Source organism: Festucalex cinctus, chromosome 1, assembly GCF_051991245.1.
Source record: "Festucalex cinctus isolate MCC-2025b chromosome 1, RoL_Fcin_1.0, whole genome shotgun sequence".
NCBI classification, from domain to species: domain Eukaryota; kingdom Metazoa; phylum Chordata; class Actinopteri; order Syngnathiformes; family Syngnathidae; genus Festucalex; species Festucalex cinctus.
Window position 1 is genome coordinate 66132388 of NC_135411.1, and position 18879 is coordinate 66151266.

The 18879-nt window shown below is 39.7% G+C and overlaps 1 protein-coding gene across 4 annotated transcripts in view; it reads right to left on the bottom strand.

Moving 5' to 3' along the window:
- LOC144005530 (TSC22 domain family protein 2-like) overlaps nucleotides 1-18879 on the bottom strand; it is a 123898-nt gene that overhangs the window by 48607 nt on the left and 56412 nt on the right. Inside the window, exon 3 of one of the 4 annotated variants that reach the window (XR_013279609.1) lies at nucleotides 17812-18012. The exons of 2 other annotated variants lie outside the window; for them this stretch is intronic. Coding sequence is in view for 1 of the 2 variants with exons in the window: in XM_077503797.1 (XP_077359923.1) it covers nucleotides 17958-18012 (55 nt within the window). In the remaining variant the exon portion in view is untranslated. Of the gene's footprint in view, nucleotides 1-17671; nucleotides 18013-18879 lie in introns of those variants that run through there. One more of the 4 variants, XM_077503797.1, reaches the window with a different exon arrangement.

Consider the following 18879-nt stretch of genomic DNA (forward strand, 5'->3'; position numbering starts at 1 on the left):
ATTGTCCCTAGGTGTGCTTGTGCGCCTGGATGGTTGTTCGTCTCTGTGATTGGCTGGCAACCAGTCCAGGGTGTCCCCCGCCTACTGCCCAGAGCCAGCTGAGATAGGCGCCAGCGACCCTTGTGAGGAATAAGCGGTCAAGAAAATGGATGGATGGATGGATCTGTTTTTATTTTCACTTTTATTCATTCATTTAACTCATCATTTATTTATTTTTAATTTTGGCAGTTTTGGTCCTGCATACTCGTAAGCTTGACTCATCTTTAACAATTGTTCTGCTCTCGTAAAATGTAACATATGTTCAATTGATGAAGCTAGTTACCCAATAATTAAAATAATAATAATAATAATATAAACAAGACCACCATTTAGTCAATCACGACGAGAATAGCACTTACTGGAGCTCAAACCCCCATCTTGGCCAAACAATATTAAACACTGACCACTGCAACAGTATTCCACTCCAGTCCTGTAGGTAGCAGTAAGCGACAGAAAACCATTAAAAAAGTATCTGCTGGTTCTAAAAGCTAAATGTATCAGGGTTTCCTTGGCTTATGCACTATCACAGTGTAATATTTATTGTCCTGTAATTGGTTGGCAACCAGTTCAAGGTGTACCGCGCCTACTGCCCCAAAGACAGGTGTGATAGGCTCCAGCATGCCCGTGACCCTCGAGGATAAGCAGTTCAAACAATGGATGGATGTTTATTGTGTACCTATTACCTAATGAAGTGTCCGATGTGCAGATATTCCTGATGTTTGGCTACGAGAACATTGTGTCCTGCAGTAACGCTGAATGTGAGCTGGAAAAGGGAAAGGAAATCCCCACTGTCCCCTCACCCGAAACACGCAAACACACGCAGGAGCGCGCACGCAGAGCAAAGTGGAATACACGCGACAGCACTGCTACATATGAGTTCAATGAACACATGAAGAACACACGTGTGGTTTTCAATTTTCAGTTTTGGAAACATTTTGTAATAAGAGCAAATGTTTTTCACGGAGAAGCAGAAGAAAATGCAACAATCCTGCAGTGGGCTCAAGGTGTGTTCAATGAACAGGCAACACAGTAGGAAATGACAGTTATACATAGAAAAAGCTAAGACGACTGTCAGAGCGACAGGTTGTGACATTTCCCTTAAAAAATAAGCCGAGTGTGAATGATTTTGTTCCCAGTTTGTCGTATTTGATTGATTATGGGAGCGGAATGAAGAGCAGAAACACACACACACACTCAAGCAACGTTACATTGAGTCATTGGAGTGCCACTGTATGACCAATATTTCAAACTGATGATATCAAATGCAATCAAATACAATACTTCAACAATATGGCATGCAATGTGAAAGCACATACAGTAAAAATATACATTATGTGCATAAATTAACAAGACTACATCCTACTGTTTTGTATCAATAAAAAAATAATAATTTGAAGTTCTTTTGTTAGTTTTAATGCTGCTTTTGCTGAGGTTTTAGATTTTTGTCGAGGTACCGTTTCATTACCGGTATCGAGCTATTTTATGCAGTTATAGTATGGAAGTCAAAATTTTGGTGTCGTGACAACACTACGAGCAGCATATACCTAACCTTGCTCTCGCAATATGAATTCTCACGGTATTTGTGAGTTCACAAACTCCGGAGAATACATCTTGTACCGCTCCCGTTGATTTCCACCGATCCAAACCACCAATCACAGAGCGACATTGTGTTTGGGGTGGAACATGCAACTGTGATGAAACCAGGAAGCTAGCACCGACGCCAGGGCTAACAAAACTAACATGGACGAATGGATGCTACAATTAATTCTGTTCTTGCAGAATTACTCACCGTTTCCTTGTTGAATTTTGAACAGCGAGAGGCGCTTCGTGCATTTCTAGCTGGTAAGATGTTCATGCTTTTCCCACCTTCGACATGAACGAAGACGAACTTTTCAACCGTGGCCGTGATTGGTAAAACAAACGTGTAGAATGTCCAATCAGCTCAAAGTATTGTACAGAATGTCCCACATTTCCCAAGCAAATTACAGTGGGGAGATACCAGCTGGATACTGCGGAGAACTCACTTGAGTAAAGCACAGTATCTATCTGGCTATTGCCAGGTTAGCAGGTACCTTCAGTGTTCTAATCCCGTTTTGTTGGAAAACATTGAACAAAATCGGCGTAATAATACAAATAGGTTGTTTTAACTACACATGAAGTAGTTCTTTTAAATAAAAATGAAAATCCTATAAGTCATCCCAGCCTGAGGAGGGAGATGAGAATGGTGGAAAAGATTGGTTTATCCTTAAAGCAACACAATACATATTAATAATTTTCCAGTATTGGATTAGGCATTGTGTACAAAGAATAAACGTGCAAATATCTTTGGTATCTTATTCCCTGAATTTTATTTTTAACCGATTAAGTGTCCGAATTCGAATGTACGGTGTGGGACGCCATGTTCCTGGTCACGTGATCGTGATGACGTATCCCATGCGTAACCGGAAGACGTCTTTGTTCATTTCAATGGGAATTTACTGACGCAATGAGCTGGAAAAAGACGTCTTGGATCCCAAATACTGTTCAGAGTAAAGTCCTCAACACATCCGGTTTCATGTCATTCCGTGTGAGGGTTGATGTTGGGGGCATTCTTAACGTGCGCTAAAGCGTGCTTAGCACACGACATGTAGCTTAGTCTAGCAGAATACAAGACACCCGGATGTTTACCGTCCACTTGGACTCGCCGACGGCTGGATGTGCCAGTTTTCCGGCTTTCGGTTGGAAACAAATGTTTGGCGTGTCCTCCATTGCTGTACTGCTTTTGAAGAAGTGCTTCTTTGTTGTAAGGCAAAATTCCACCTTTGATGTCCACCGTGGGACGCGATAATTCCTCGTGAGTTCTTTGTTGTTCTTCATTCAATGTCTATTTTACGCACGTGATACGTCACGGTGATCACGTGACTGTCCTGTCCGAAGTGCCTGATACAGTACTTGACGCAAAATTATTCATAAAAAGTGCTATAAAATAATAATTGCTCAACATAAATTGGCATTTTTTATAGGGTAGAGTTGAAATTAATCATCTCACAGATTAGCTGGTTAGTTGTTCATAAGTCTTGTGTTCCGTTAAGGGATCAGCCGATCACCAATTTTCCTAAATTAAGGAAATCAGGGCCGAAAAATCAGCCGGCCGGCCGATCATTGCACCCCTATAAAATATGTATCGTAGGGCTGGGCGATATGGCCAAAAATTAAGATTTTGATTTTTTTTCCCTGTCATTCTGGACGATTAGAATTTTAATCAAAAGTTAAAAAAAACAACAACAAAAAAAAACCTCAAACATTTAAACAAGGTTTGATTTATTCAAAAGTAAATCTGCAGATGTTCAGACAATAATGTACACTGATCCTGAATCAGTTTTAACGTAAATTTAACATGCATAGCTTGTGCAAAAAAATCTAAATGCCACATAACTTGTGCAAAAAAAGCTACTCATATCTTTTGCTCAACTTAAATGCCATGCATAGCTTATACAAAAAAAGCTACTTATAGCTTTTGTATAACCTAAATGCCACATAGCTTGTGCAAAAAAGCTACTCATAGCCTTTTGCTAAACTTAAATGCCGTTTCAATGAGCATTCATATCACATTTGATCCTATGGGTGAATGGACTCAAAGTGACCCCAAAGACATTAGGCGGGTTAAACACTATTGTCATGCAACATGTCAGTCAGTCACATAATCATTTGACTCATTTTTTTAATTTTGAATTCAATTTAAATTTAAAATTAAATTATAAATATTGAAACCAATTAAATCAATATTAATATTCCTCAGAAATTGTGTGCTTCCAAAAGTCGAAACATAAGTTATGTTTACATCACATTACAAATTTGTCGGCTGTTAGTTAATATTTACGTAAAACTATCGAAACACTTCATGGCCCGAGGTGCGAATGACAAGGACGCTACATAGTAGGGGTGTTAAAAAAAAATCGATTCGGCGATATATCGCGATACTACATCGCGCGATTCTCGAATCGATTCAATTTAAAAAAAAAAATCGATTTTTTTTTTTTTTTTTTTTAAGAGCTCAGAATTGTTCATTCGGTAGTCTTACTGATTCAACGTCTTATCATCATTGCCTTTTTTTTTTCTTTTTTTTTGTGTGTGTGAATCGATTTTTAATCTTCCATTTTTTTATTTTTTTATTTTTTTAACACTTTATTTGTAATTTTCCATTATCACATAAAACAATCTTATCCACCAAGTAACAAATATGAACAACCCCAACAAAAACAGATCAGGTTCCATATTGGACTTACATAATAGAAAAGACCCCCCCCCCCCCCCACACACACACACACACACACACACAAAAAATACACTTTATAGCTGTTTTAGACGTAATACAAAGACAGATGATGCAATTCAAGATTTATAGTTCCAGACCAGGTAAATTATTCACATATGTTATTAAAGAGTCCCAGGTTTCGTGGAATTTGTTGATGGATCCGTTGAGGGTACATCTAATCTTTTCCAATTTAAGATTCTGCATAACGTCCCTTATCCAGTGGTGATTCGAGGGAGGATTGGCATCCTTCCATTTGAATAAAATCAAACGTCTGGCTAATAGAGAACAAAAGGCAGTGACCCTCTGTAAGTAAACAGGGGGATCAGATCCCGTTGTGTCAGAAATAAAACCAAAAACAGCAACCAATGGAGATGGTGAAATATGACAAGCATAAGCTTTAGAGAGTACTTCAAAAAAGAAAGACCAAAATGGAACAAGCTTTGGGCATGACCAGAACATATGATACGAAGTAGCAGTAAATCGTTTACATCTTTCACATAAAGGATTTATATTTGGGAATATTCTAGCCAGCCGAGCCCTCGAGAAATGTAATCTATGCAGCACTTTAAATTGTATCAAGGCATGTCTAGAGCATATAGAAGAGGAGTGGACTCTCTTAAGTGCCTTACCCCATTCCTCATCGGACATCTGAGCACCTAAATCAGCTTCCCATTGTTCTCGAATATGCGAAATGGATTGATCACAACATTCCATAATTTGAGAATAAATAAATGATATTCTACCTTTAGTCCGACTATTAACACCTAATAGAGAATCCAAACAGGACGAGGGAGGGAGATCAGGAAAATTAGCAATCTTATTGCGGGCGAAGTCTCTAATCTGCAAATAACGAAAAAATTGATTATTGGTCAGGCCAAATTTTTGCGATAGCTGCTGAAAGCTGGCAAACGTACCACCAATATATAGATCCTTAATACAATGAATACCATTGCTATACCAGGTTTTGAAACCCTTGTCCAAAAAAGATGGCTGAAAAAGATGGTTGTGTATAAGTGGGGAATAAATAGAGACATTCTGAATACCCAAATATTTTTTGAACTGGGTCAAAATACGTAACGATTGTGTTACAATTACATTATCTTTAATACTGCTAACCAGTGAAGGCAATGAGGCACATAGTAAAGCAGGGAGTGAATATCGGCCACAAGTGGACTTTTCAATCTGGAGCCACGCAGGAATTTTATTGTCCCAAACTTTTAACCATAGGGATATGGCATTAAAGTTTGCAGCCCAATAATATGTACGCAAATTTGGAAGAGAAAGCCCCCCTACATCTTTAGGTCTTTCCATAAATTCCTTTCGTATGCGAACTGGTTTATTGTCCCATATAAAAGAGGAAATAATTTGATTCAGGCTCTTGAAAAAAGATTGTGGTATGAATACAGGCAGTGCCTGAAACAAGTACAAAAACTTCGGGACAATATTCATCTTTACAGAATTTGCCCTGCCAATCAGGGAGAGCGGCAATATAGACCATCTTTTAATATCCTGTTTGCACTGCTCAAGCAAAGGGATGAAATTTGTTTTAAACAGATTATAATGAGATTTGGTGACTTCTACACCCAAGTATGTAAAGGATGAGGAAGACAACTTAAATGGGAGATTAGGATATTCTCCAGCGTTACCAATAATAGGGAAGTACTCACTCTTATTCAAATTTAGTCTATACCCAGATATATTTCCAAATTTTTGCAAGATCTTGAGAATTTCAGGGATAGATGACACAGGATCAGTGATATAGAGCAGGAGGTCATCTGCGTAGAGAGATACTGTATGAGTCAGACCCCCACGTGATATACCTTGTATAATATTACTGCTCCGAAGAGCTATAGCAAGTGGCTCTATAGCTAGAACAAAAAGCAATGGACTCACTGGATCCCCTTGTTTTGTCCCTCTGTACAGAGGAAAATATTCAGAAGATATACCATTGGTATAAACTGAGGCAGTAGGATCTGTGTAAATAAGATTAATATATTGAATGAAATTAGGACCAAAACCAAATCTACCAAGTGTATAAAAAAAGATACTTCCATTCGACCCGATCGAATGCCTTTTCTGCATCGAGAGATATAACTGCTTCTGAAACTGAAGTATCAGAGTCAGTATAGATAATATTGAATAATCGTCTCAAATTAAAATAAGATTGTCTGCCCTGAATAAATCCAGATTGATCCTCTGAGATAATGTGAGGAAGAATCGTCTCAAGCCTGAGTGCTATAATCTTTGATAGCACTTTACCATCACAATTAGTCAAATTAATAGGTCTGTATGAGGAGCATTCACGAGGATCTTTACCTTTCTTTAATAGCAGTGTAATAGCTGCCTGACGAAAAGTAGGTGGAAGAATATTATTTTCCCATGCTTCTTCATAAACCAATAGAAGAAGTGGGGCCAGTTTATCCTTAAATTTCTTGTAGAAATCTGTCGAAAACCCATCTGGGCCAGGACATTTCCCACTTTGAAGGGACATTATAGCGGTATTAACTTCCGTCAGCGTCAAATTTTCCTCAAGTCTCTTTTTAGAATCTGAGTCAATTTTTGGAATATTCAGATTGGAAAAAAAAAGATCAAACTGCTCGTAATCCGATACAGAGTCTGAAGTATATAATTTTGAGTAAAACATTTTAAAGCAATTATTGATATCCTGATGGTCTTCTGTTAAGGAGCCATCAGATAGTATAATTTGTGAAATATTACGAGAAGCAGCTTTTTGGCGAAGGTAACTGGCCAATAACTTGGACGTTTTATCCCCTTCTTCATAAAGACTGCAACGGGATTTAAGTATAAGTCTCTCCGCTTGAGCAGTGGTTAAGAGATCAATTTCAGTTTGCATGCCAACTCATTTCTTAATCAAATCTGGGGTCGGAGAACTAGCTATAAGTCCGTCCAATGCTTTAATTTCAGTAGACAGTTTTTCAAATTGATCATATTTCGTTTTCCTTTTATAAGCAGACCAAGAAATAATCTGCCCCCTGAGATAAACTTTAAGCATCTCCCAAAGAGTTGAGGCTGAGATATCATCAGTTTTGTTCACCTGTAAAAAAAAAATCTATCTGTTCTGTAACAAACTGTACAAAGTCTGAATCTGCCAAGAGGAGTGTATCAAGCTGCCAAGTCCGTTTTGTCCGCTGGATCGGAAGAGTAATTCTAATACTCATTGGGGCATGATCAGAAATAATGATTGGATCATATTTACAATCTGTAATAAGATTAAGCAAATGAGGATCCAATAAAAAAAAAATCTATCCTGGAAAAAGACTTATGTACATTAGAATAAAATGAGTACTCCCTTTCAGTGGGATGCTTAAATCTCCACGGGTCTATAAATTTATACATATCTATGAATGATTTAAGTACTTGTACAGATTTAGATGGTCTAATTACCGATTGAGCAGAACGGTCCAAAGTGGAGTCCATTACCAAATTATAATCCCCGCCCATAATTAAGTGATGGCTATCTAAATTTGGGATGGAGTTCAGCATCTTTTTAAAGAAATTGTCATCATCAAAGTTTGGGCCGTAAACATTTACTAACACGAGGCGAAGTTGAAACAACTCACCCACGATCATCACATATCTACCGTTTGGATCTAAAATAGTTTGTGATACAACAAAGGGAATTTTTTTATGAATAAGTATTGCTACACCTCTACCTTTACAATTAAATTGGGAGTGAAACATTTGCCCTACCCATTCTTTGTTAATTTTTGACTGGTCTCGATTTAAAAGATGAGATTCCTGTAGAAAGGCGATGCCAACCTTGAGATATTGCAAATGTGAGAGAACTCTTTTCCTTTTGATTGCCCCATTCAGGCCCTTAACATTCCAGCTTACAATTTTCACAACATCATTACCTGGGAATACGTGTGCGCTACCCTGTGCCATTGGAACCATTCAATTCAAGAGTATCAGTATCTGCCTCCAAAAGATGATAAACAAACCAGTAAAGTGCACAAAATATACATAAAACAAACAAAACTACACACACATTACCATCCAAAACATACAAACAAGGCTCAAACCGGCCTACCCCCCCATACAACTTTAAACTGCTGCAAACTTGCATTTGCATGCTACCCGCAGAAATATTTGTCAACCATTGATGGACCCCACCAAAAACAATAATAGACTAGAGCTGCGAGCAGCTATAAAGGGCCCTCGCAGCCCGGGCCACGTTGGGGTACTTGCACGTTGGGGTACTTGCACGTTGGGGTACTGGCACGTTGGGGTACTGGCAAGTTTAGGTACGGCACATTGGAAGCAGAATTTCTTTGAAAATGGCATGATAAACCTTGACATGTGGATTTTTTTTTTTTTTGTAAAAATACCGTTAAGTTGGTGTATTTTTTTTTTATGCCTCTAGGGCTAGGTGGCGCTGTATATATAATGGAATGTTGTCATAGGGATACCTTCAAGCCTTGACTCTAAACATACATGTCAAGTGTGGGATTTTTTTGGAGCATGTACCGTGGAGTTATTAAGCATATCCTTCATTCACGATATTGCTTTTAATGTCCATTAGAGGCTATCAAAAATAAATAAAAAAGTACATGTTTGGATAAGTCTAATGCCAGTGAACATTTTGAGTGGTGGAAAGTAAAAGAATATTCATAAATGACTTAGTTATCACACTTAGAATGAGTTTACATTTTTTGTACAAAATACCGTATGTGGGGTATTTTTTTGTTTTGCCTCAAGGGCGAGGTGGCGCTGCATATATAACTGAATGTTGTCATAGAGATACCTTCAGGCCTTGACGATAAACATACATGTCAAGTTTGGGATTTTTTGGAGCATGTATCGGGGAGTTATTAAGCATATCCTTTTTCAGTGCGAAACACAAATTTTGATGCCCCGCGCTCATCATATAGTATTTCCAAAAGTCAAGATTTTTCCGTCTGTTGTTGGCTCAGGTCTTGGCATGGTCCAGGTCAAGTCATAAGTCAGTCAGATAAAACATGTAGGAGAAGTGGGCAAAAGTATGCCCCCTGAAAATGTGCAAAAATCGTAAAAAATGGGACATTCAAAAATTCGTACCTCACTTCCTGTTCATTTTAGCATATGGGTCCAAGAGACTTTTTTGTAGGTTTTTGGCTCCCTCATACACGTAAAAATTTTCGTAGATCTTGCTTAAACGTAGAATCGGGGCTGCTTCGTTAAAAATTTCTAGGGGGCGCTATTGAGTCATTTTTGTAAAAATAGGACAATACATGATAAAATATTGCTCATTTTGCCAGGCCAGATGTGTGTGCCAAGTTTCATGAGTTTCTGCGCATGTTTAGACCATCAAAACTAGCGTTGTTTTCTTGGCGAACAGTGCTTAGCCACGCCCACAGCGATTCGCGAAAACTCACAAACTTCGTGTTGTGACATCATGAAGGCCGAAACCCTCATCTGAGCAAATATGAGGTTGGTCCAGTTAACGTGTTTGGAGAAAAATGTACAAGAAAATTCGTAAGAAAAAAAATTGCCACTAGGTGGCGCTATCAGTAAGATGAAATATAAGTTCGTAGATGTCTTAAGGGCTGGACTCTCATCAAATGTGTGAAATTTTGAGAAGATAGGATCATCTCGGTCAAGTTCATGCAGCTTTTATTGTCACGAAAAATTTTCGGACTTTGCGTCGCCGTAGCGGCCACGCCCTTTGGCGAAAAGTTACAATATTCGGTGTGGGGCATGATCAACATCTTAAGGCTTTTCTGACCAATTTTCAACTGGATCCCTTCAACGAGCTCGGCACAGTAGCTAAAAACGTAAAGTATGACATTTATTGTTACCACTAGGTGGCGCTATATGTATAACTGAATTTTATCATATAGATGCTTTCAGGCCGTGACTATTACGTTGCCTGAGAAGTTTGAGATTTTTTGGAGCTTGTACATGGGAGTTATTCAGCATTTGCTCTTTCTGGACAAATGAAATTTTAAAGGCAATATTTGATGCCCCGCCCCCGTCATATAGTATTTCAAAAAGGCAAGACTTTTTGCCCAGCTGTTCTCTTAGGTCTTGAGATGATAAATGCCAAGTTTGAAGTCAATGGGATGAAAAATGTTTGCATAGGGGGGAAAAGCATGACCACAGTGAATGTGCCAAAATAGGCCAAAATTGGACATTAAAAAATTCATAGCTCACTTCCTGTACATTTTAGGAAATGGCTTCCATTGACTTTTTTGTGCGTCTCGGAGTGCTACACGTGCCTGCCAATTTTCGTAGCTCTAGCTCAAACGGGCCGGGATTGGTTTTTATTTTTCTACGCTAGGTGGCGCTATAGAGTCGCGTTGTTATGACAACTACATAATATCAAATTTTTCGCCGGGCCCGAAGAGACTGCAAAGTTTGGTGAGTTTTCGTAAATGTTTAGGCCCTCAAAAATGCGATCGTTTGCGGAGAATAAAGAAGAAGAAGAAGAAGAAGAAGAAGAAGAAGAATAACTAGAGCTGCGAGCAGCTATAAAGGGCCCTCGCAGCCCGGGCCACGTTGGGGTCCTTGCACGTTGGGGTACTTGCACGTTGGGGTACTGGCACGTTGGGGTACTGGCATATTGGAAGCAAAATTTCTTTGAAAATGGCATAATAAACGTTTACATGTAGAATATTTTTTTTGCCAGTGTCTGTCAAGCTCAACGGATTTTGGTGATTGTTAAGACCTGCAAAAATCAGCGTCCTTATTTATTTTTAGGCAATGAGTTGCCCTGATTGGTATTTTTTTGTAAAAGTGTATATACACATCATCGCTCGTTGTACTCATTGCACAATGTTTACTTTTATTGTCCAAAGGGGCAATCAAAAATGAATAAAACAAAATGGAAACGTACATACGTTTGGATCGGTGTGAAGCCAGTGAACAATTTGAGTGGTGGAAACTAAAAGAATATTCATAAATGACTTAGTTATCACACTTAGAATGAGTGTACATTTTTTGTACAAAATACCGTATGTGGGGTATTTTTTAATTTTTTTTTATATAAGCCTCAACGGCTAGGTGGCGCTGTATTTATAACTGAATGTTGTCATAGAGATACCTTCAGGCCTTGATTATAAGCATACATGTCAAGTGTGGGATTTTTTTTGGAGCATGTACCGTGGAGTTATTAAGCATATCCTTCATTCACGATATTGCTTTTAATGTCCATAGAGGCTATCAAAAATAAATAAAAATATATATATGTTTGGATAAGTCTGATGCCAGTGAACATTTTGAGTGGTGGAAACTAAAAGAATATTCATAAATGACTTCGTTATCACACTTAGAATGAGTGTACATTTTTTGTACAAAATACCGTATGTGGGGTATTTTTTTTTCATGCCTCAAGGGCTAGGTGGCGCTGCATATATAACTGAATGTTGTCATAGAGATAACTTCAGGCCTTGACGTTAAACATACATGTCAAGTTTGGGATTTTTTGGAGCATGTACCGGGGAGTTATCAAGCATATCCTTTTTCATTGCGAAACACAAATTTTGATGCCCCGCCTTCATCATATAGTATTTCGAAAGGTCAAGATTTTCCCCCCTGTCGTTGGCTCAGGTCTTGACATGGTCCAGGTCAAGTCTTAACTCAGTCAGATGAAACGTGTAGGAGAAGTGGGCAAAAGTCTGCCCCCTGTGAATGTGCAAAAATTGTCAAAAATGGGACATTCAAAAATTCGTAGCTCACTTCCTGTTCATTTTAGCATAAGGGTCCAAGAGACTTTTTTGTAGGTCTTGGGCTCCCTCATACACCTAAAAATATTCGTCGTTCTTGCTTAAACGTACAACCGGGGCTGCTTCGTTAAAAATTTCGAGGGGGCGCTATTGAGTCATTTTTGTAAAAATAGCACAATCAACAATAAAATATTGCTCATTTTACCAGGCCAGATGTGTGTGCCAAGTTTCAGGAGTTTCTGTGCATGTTTAGACCCTCAAAACTGGCGTTGTTTTCTTGGCGAACAGCGCTTAGCCACACCCACAGCAATTCGCGAAAACTCACAAACTTCGTGTTGTGACATCATGAAGGCCGAAACCCTCATCTGAGCAAATATGAGGTAGGTCCAGTTAACGTGTTTGGAGAAAAACGTAGAAGAAAATTCGTAATAAAAAAAATTGCCACTAGGTGGCGCTATCAGTTAGATGAAATATAAGTCAGTAGATGTCTTTAGGGCTGGACTCTCATCAAATGTGTGAAATTTTGAGAAGATAGGATCATCTCGGTCAAGTTAATGCAGCTTTTATTTTCACGAAAGATCTTCAGACTTTGCGTCACCGTAGCGGCCACGCCCTTTGGCGAAAAGTTACAATATTCGGTGTGGGGCATGATCAACATCTTAAGGCTTTTCTGACCAATTTTCAAATGGATCCCTTCAACGAGCTCAGCACAGTAGCTAAAAACGTAAAGTATGACATTTATTGTTACCACTAGGTGGCGCTATATGTATAACTGAATTTTATCATATAGATGTTTTCAGGCCGTGACTATTACGTTGCCTGAGAAGTTTGAGATTTTTTGGAGCTTGAACATGGGAGTTATTAAGCATTTGCTCTTTCTGGACAAATGAAATTTTAAAGGCAATATTTGATGCCCCGCCCCCGTCATATAGTATTTCAAAAAAGCAAGATGTTTTGCCCAGTTGTTCTCTCAGGTCTTGAGATGATAAATGCCAAGTTTGAAGTCAATTGGATGAAAAATGTTTGCAAAGGGGGAAAAAGCATGACCACAGTGAATGTGCCAAAATATACCAAAATTGGACATAAAAAAATTCATAGCTCACTTCCTGTACATTTTAGCTACATGGTCCCAATAGACTTTTTTGTGCGTCTCGGGGTGCTACACGTGCCTGCCAATTTTTCTTGCTCTAGCTCAAACGTGCCGGGCTTGGTTTTTATTTTTCTACGCTAGGGGGCGCTATCGAGTCGCATTGTTATGACGACTTAATAATATCAAATTTTTCGCCGGGCCTGAGGAGTCTGCAAAGTTCGGTGAGTTTTCGTGAATGTTTAGGTACCCAAAATCGCGATCGTTTGCGGAGAATAAAGAAGAAGAATAATAATAATAATAATAATTTTTACAAAAACAATAGGGACCTCGCAGCGGTCGCTGCTCGGGCCCTAATAATAATAATAATAATTTTTACAAAAACAATAGGGACCTCGCAGCGGTCGCTGCTCGGGCCCTAATAATAATAATAATAATAATAATAATAATAATAATTTTTACAAAAACAATAGGGACCTCGCAGCGGTCGCTGCTCGGGCCCTAATAATAATTCTTACAAAAACAAGAGGGACCTCGCAGCGGTCGCTGCTCGGGCCCTAATAAATAAAAGAGAGAGAGAGAGAGAGAGAAACGTTAACTCTGTCAAAACTAAATATTATCTACAAGTTATGGAAAGTCAGCATAACAAGAAAGGCGGTACTCCTGAAGAAACTAAAAAAACAAAAACACAAAAAACAAAATATAATATCAACAATAAAATTAAATATTTAGGGATCATATAATTGTAGCTGCACATGTGGTGTACTCAAATCGACATAAATTAAAAAAGAAAAAAAAAAATCCCTGCCACACCCACAATGTAAAATGTAAAAAGAAAATATATATTTCAACAAATAAAATAAAAATTATGAAATTAGTACGTGAAACTTCAAACGATAATACCGTCCTTTCAATCAGTTATTCGTGTTTCAACACAGTCAGTGGCTTTACCTCAATCACCATCAGCAGCTTGTGAAGTGGAGCTCAAAGTCACGTTTTCATTGACGTAAGTCAGCGCCGCCACATGATCGGTGAACCTCATTCGTCTTCCGTTGTGTGTAAATTGCAGAGTTGCTGGGAAGTAGAGGGCAAACTGGATCTTTGCGGCATGGAGCTTCCTTTAAGATTCGGAGAAGGCTGCACGCCGTTTGTTGACATCCGGGCTGTAGTCAGGAAAAATATGAATTCTTGATCCTTTGTAGAAGAGAGGGCCCGCTTGTCTGGCGAGGCGAAGGGTCAACTCTTTACTTTGAAAATGATGAAGTCGAACGATGAACGGCCGTGGTCTGCTATCGCCATCCTTCGGTTTGGGTGCCAGGCTTCTGTGGGCGCGATCCACCGAAAGTGGTTTCTCGAAGTTATCTTCCCCAAGCACATCACTGATAAGCTTGGAAATAAATTCCGATGGTCGCGGGCCCTCCACATTTTCCGGTATTCCCACAATGCGTATGTTTTGCCGCCTGGTGTAATTTTCCAGGTACGCCATCTTCTCCTTCAGCGCATCATTTTCTTTCGCCAGTAAAGCATGAGAAGTTTCCACGTTGCCAAGCCTCATGTCGAACTCCTTCATACCGTCCTCCACATCCGTAATTCGCTGGCCATAGACATTCAAAATCGAATGCAAAGAGGCAATCGAGGCCCGGTTCTCCTCCCGAAACGAATCGATAGATGATTGCACGGCAGAAACTGCGTTAGCTAGTGCTTCCATATTGTTAGCATTTGTATTAGCTTCCTTGCTAACGTTACCTAGGGAGTCCGAGTTGTGTCTCCCACTCTGCTGTTTAGACGATTTAGGGGGCATTTGTCCACTCGTGAGGCAATTAGTTCACAAAAACTGTCTTTCCAAAAAAAAAGTTCCATCGATTACAAGGTCCAAAATGTGTTAATCCAAAAATTTTCTGCGGGAGCCGTAGGAAACACGTCTACTCACGAGCCATGCTCACGCGCCTCCCAGCTGGCCTGACTTCTGCTTGTAAAAAGTGTGTCACATGCATAGTGACGCCGGTCGGTTTGTGAAACTACGGAGTGAAAACTGGGCTCAAAGTCACAATGTGGAAAAGGGCCGCATAGCCACAGTGAGCAACGAAACCACAACAGTGCGGGTCACGTGAAGACGTCACAAACCTTGCCCTAATCTTCCATTTTTAATGGAAAAATATTCAACAAAACGTCTGACTTCGGGTTAGGATTCGCACCTTGAGCATGGAAGAATGTTATATGAACGGAACATTAAGCCTTATTATTTTATTTTAATGCTGTTCAAACATGAAACAGATTACAACCTCTATAAGACTGAAATTTCAGATAAATAAATAATACATTTTCATATAAATCTTACACTCTACAACCTTACTGATTAGTATTTTCTAAATTTGAATGAAAAAAAATCGCAACAATCGACTTATAAATTCGTATCGGGATTAATCGGTATCGAATCGAATCGTGACCTGTGAATCGTGATACGAATCGAATCGTCAGGTACTAGGCAATTCACACCCCTACTACATAGACACATTCTCGACATAGACACATTCTATTTCATATGGTTAAATACTCTTAGCCAATGGGATGCCAGGTAGACACATTCTATTTTATATCTATGGTCAAATACTCTTAGCCAATGGGATGCCAGCAAGATGTCAGCAATAGCCAATGGCAGAGCAGCTGTAAGTATGCTGTGTTCAGTAAACTTTGGAAGCTGCAAGTAGCGACCCATACTGTAGTTTTACCTTTCGTATCCTGAAACTTCTTGCGTAACTAGAGGCAATATTTTCCTGTTGAGGAGTTTCGTAACTTGAAACTTTCGTATGAAGGGACATTCTTAAGTAGAGGTACCACTGTACATGTTTGTTACTGTTGATTGAACATGTACCAGCAGCAATGTCACCTGACCAGTTGTCGGGCATTACAATACATTCTTAATGGCTAACACTGATACCTTGCGATTGTGATCATAGGTATGCTGCTATGCTACGTTAGTTGTGATTTGCAGTACAAAAATTGTACTTTATCTTCTGTAACATGATCCAAACTTTTGACATTATCTATCTTTTCCGCATGATTTCATCCCTGCTTGCCGCCATCGTGCCCGCTTACAGTGGTGCAAGAGTCTCTAGTAACATTAGTCCCTTTGGGAAATTATCTCAGAGTGGTGAGGCAAGGACTTTGCTTAAACTATTTTTGTGATGCCATTAGTCATAAAACTGCCTTTCTTAGTTGTATTGTTGGTTACTTGACAATTTAACATTGATTTAATTCCTCATATTCTTACAATGGTGTCACACCTACATGAACAGTAATGGCCCTTTTTCACTACAGAGTTATTACTCTCCATGTCACAGTTGTTGTTCCCAGTTCCACTGTCAAAATGAGATACTGCACTGTTACAATCCATAATGTCCACTTTGCAAATGCAATCTATTTTTTCTAGTCACCCAACAGACTTATGCCTAATTTTATTTTTATACAGTAAATTTAAGTAGAAATTTAGAGTACAGCAAAAATAGATCCATAGAGGGGTGCAATATACATGGAGATCCTGAAATATAAGAACACTTGCACAAAATATTGCCTGAAGCCTTGTAGTCTGAGAGTATGACTTTAGGACTGTCGCGATCCAACCACGTGATTGGAAATAGTGCCCGATTACGTGATTGCTGACTCAATCGGAATTGGACGTTGTCTCCCTATCAGGACTCTGATAAATACGAGGTTATTTTTTTATATAAGGGTGTATTCAGACCTGCACTGCTTGGTCCGCTTTAAACGGACCAGAGTTTGTTTCCCACGCTGGTGCGGACCTTTTGTGCAGGTCTGAATACACACAAACGAATCCTGGCGCGGTGGTCTCGGTTCGCTTCCAAACGCACTTGGTGCAGTTCACTTCGCAGTCTGAATACAAATCATGGCTGACCCGCTCCAAGTGTAGGATATATGTGCCTTTTGGGGCTTAAGAAGCCACCGTAGCAAAGCATTGCGGGGGGAAATATTGCCCGGCAGTGAATATTACGCTAAATTAATTCATAATCATGCTTTTCAGTTTAGCTGCTGTCATCATGTTGTGGTGGGGGCGGGGCACACGAAGCGCAACGGCTCCTCCGGTTATAGCAAACAATCGATGACGCTGTCCCAAAATTAGAAACAGCGTCGCGGAAACTCCGTTGAATAGGCTTCCATTGACGCTTGCTAACACCTTGCATCTAAATAACGCCACACATATACAGAGCAATAATGCAGCACGTCGGAATTTCCTGTTGTCCTCTATTTCCTGGTTTCGTTATGCGTTCAGCCCTCGTCATTTTTGTCCAATGGGAGCACAGATCGTCACGCGAGTCAACATGATTGCCCCAAAAAAAAATAAAGTCCGCTTTTGGTCCGGACCAAACAAGCGGACTAAAGCACTTTTCTGGTCTGAATACACCCTAACTTTTTATTCGATCTGGAGTTGTGTGGTGGCACAGAGTGAGACTTCATTTTTCCACACAGCTTAGCATGCGTTATCGCGTCACTTTGCTACAGTGACACTATTTGAATAATGCCATCAAGCGGCGGGGCTAAACAAGGAAACAGCGCCAAGGTATTTGGAAGTAGATTATAATAAGTTATTGTCATCTTTAATGTGTAAAGCGGAGACTTGCCGTTTGTGCAAAGTGAGCATTTCGTGTGGCAGAAAGTATATACATTAGATGCGTTGCATGCTTCCCCGCTGTGCGCTGCACTTCACTGACAGGCAGCCCCGCCGCCATCAGGCACTGACGACCGGAGGCGCTCAGGGTCCTCCCCGCAGATCCGGTTGCGGACGTGCTCCGGGTCTTCACCGTGGATTCAGCAGCGGACATGTTCCGCGTATCGCACTGTCTAGCATGCCCCGCGTTCATTGGCTCATCAATGAAACCTTCGCTGATTGGTTGAAGCCTCGGCGACAGCCTCTGTGACGCGACAGAAGATGAACATGGTTTATTTATTTTTTTATTTTTTTAATGCCTTTATTCATTTCAAGATCAACAAGCACCCAAATCAAACTGAGCACGTAGAACAGAACCGTGCTGTCGCGACGTTTCAACTTTCTAGTATCGCGTCGCGGACCTACACGTGCACGTCTACGTGTACGTGCGATTTTTCACACGCACGAACGTCGCGTATCGCTGAGGGGGAGGAGGGGAGGCGATTTTCGCCTTGTCGCCTTGCTTCCATAGGAAATGAATGGAGAGCGAGCGACGTTGCCTCCCGTATGGCGAGCCCCTGAGCCAGCGAGCAGCGGTGAGCAAGAAAGTCTAGCAACAAGCTTCACTACACTCGCCACACTGAGAGGAGAGCGATAGACAAGGGCAAGCGAGGGGTGGAAGCACGACAAATACTTTTCACCATCTAAACAGTAGGGCTGGGAATCTTTGACTATCTCACGATTCGATCCGATTACGATTTTTGGGTCTACGATTCAATTCAGAATCGATTTGCGATTCTCGATTCAAACGATTTTCGATTCACAATTATTTGATTGACAAATGATTTCTGCTTCAATTTACAGATATATACAACATTGTCATGATCTTCTCCAGTCTACTTTAGAAGACAAAATGACAAATAGAGACATGAAAGAGTCTTTTTTTTTTTTTTTTTTTTTTTTTAAACATTTATTAATTTTGTATTGTAAGTGCCTTTTCCCACAAAAACGGCATGTGGGCTACAACTGCCTTTCCCCCTTCTTCATTTCTAATTTAAATAAAATAGATTTTTGGATTTTAATATCGATTCGATTCAATTAATAAATGAGAATCTCGATTCTTTTATGAATC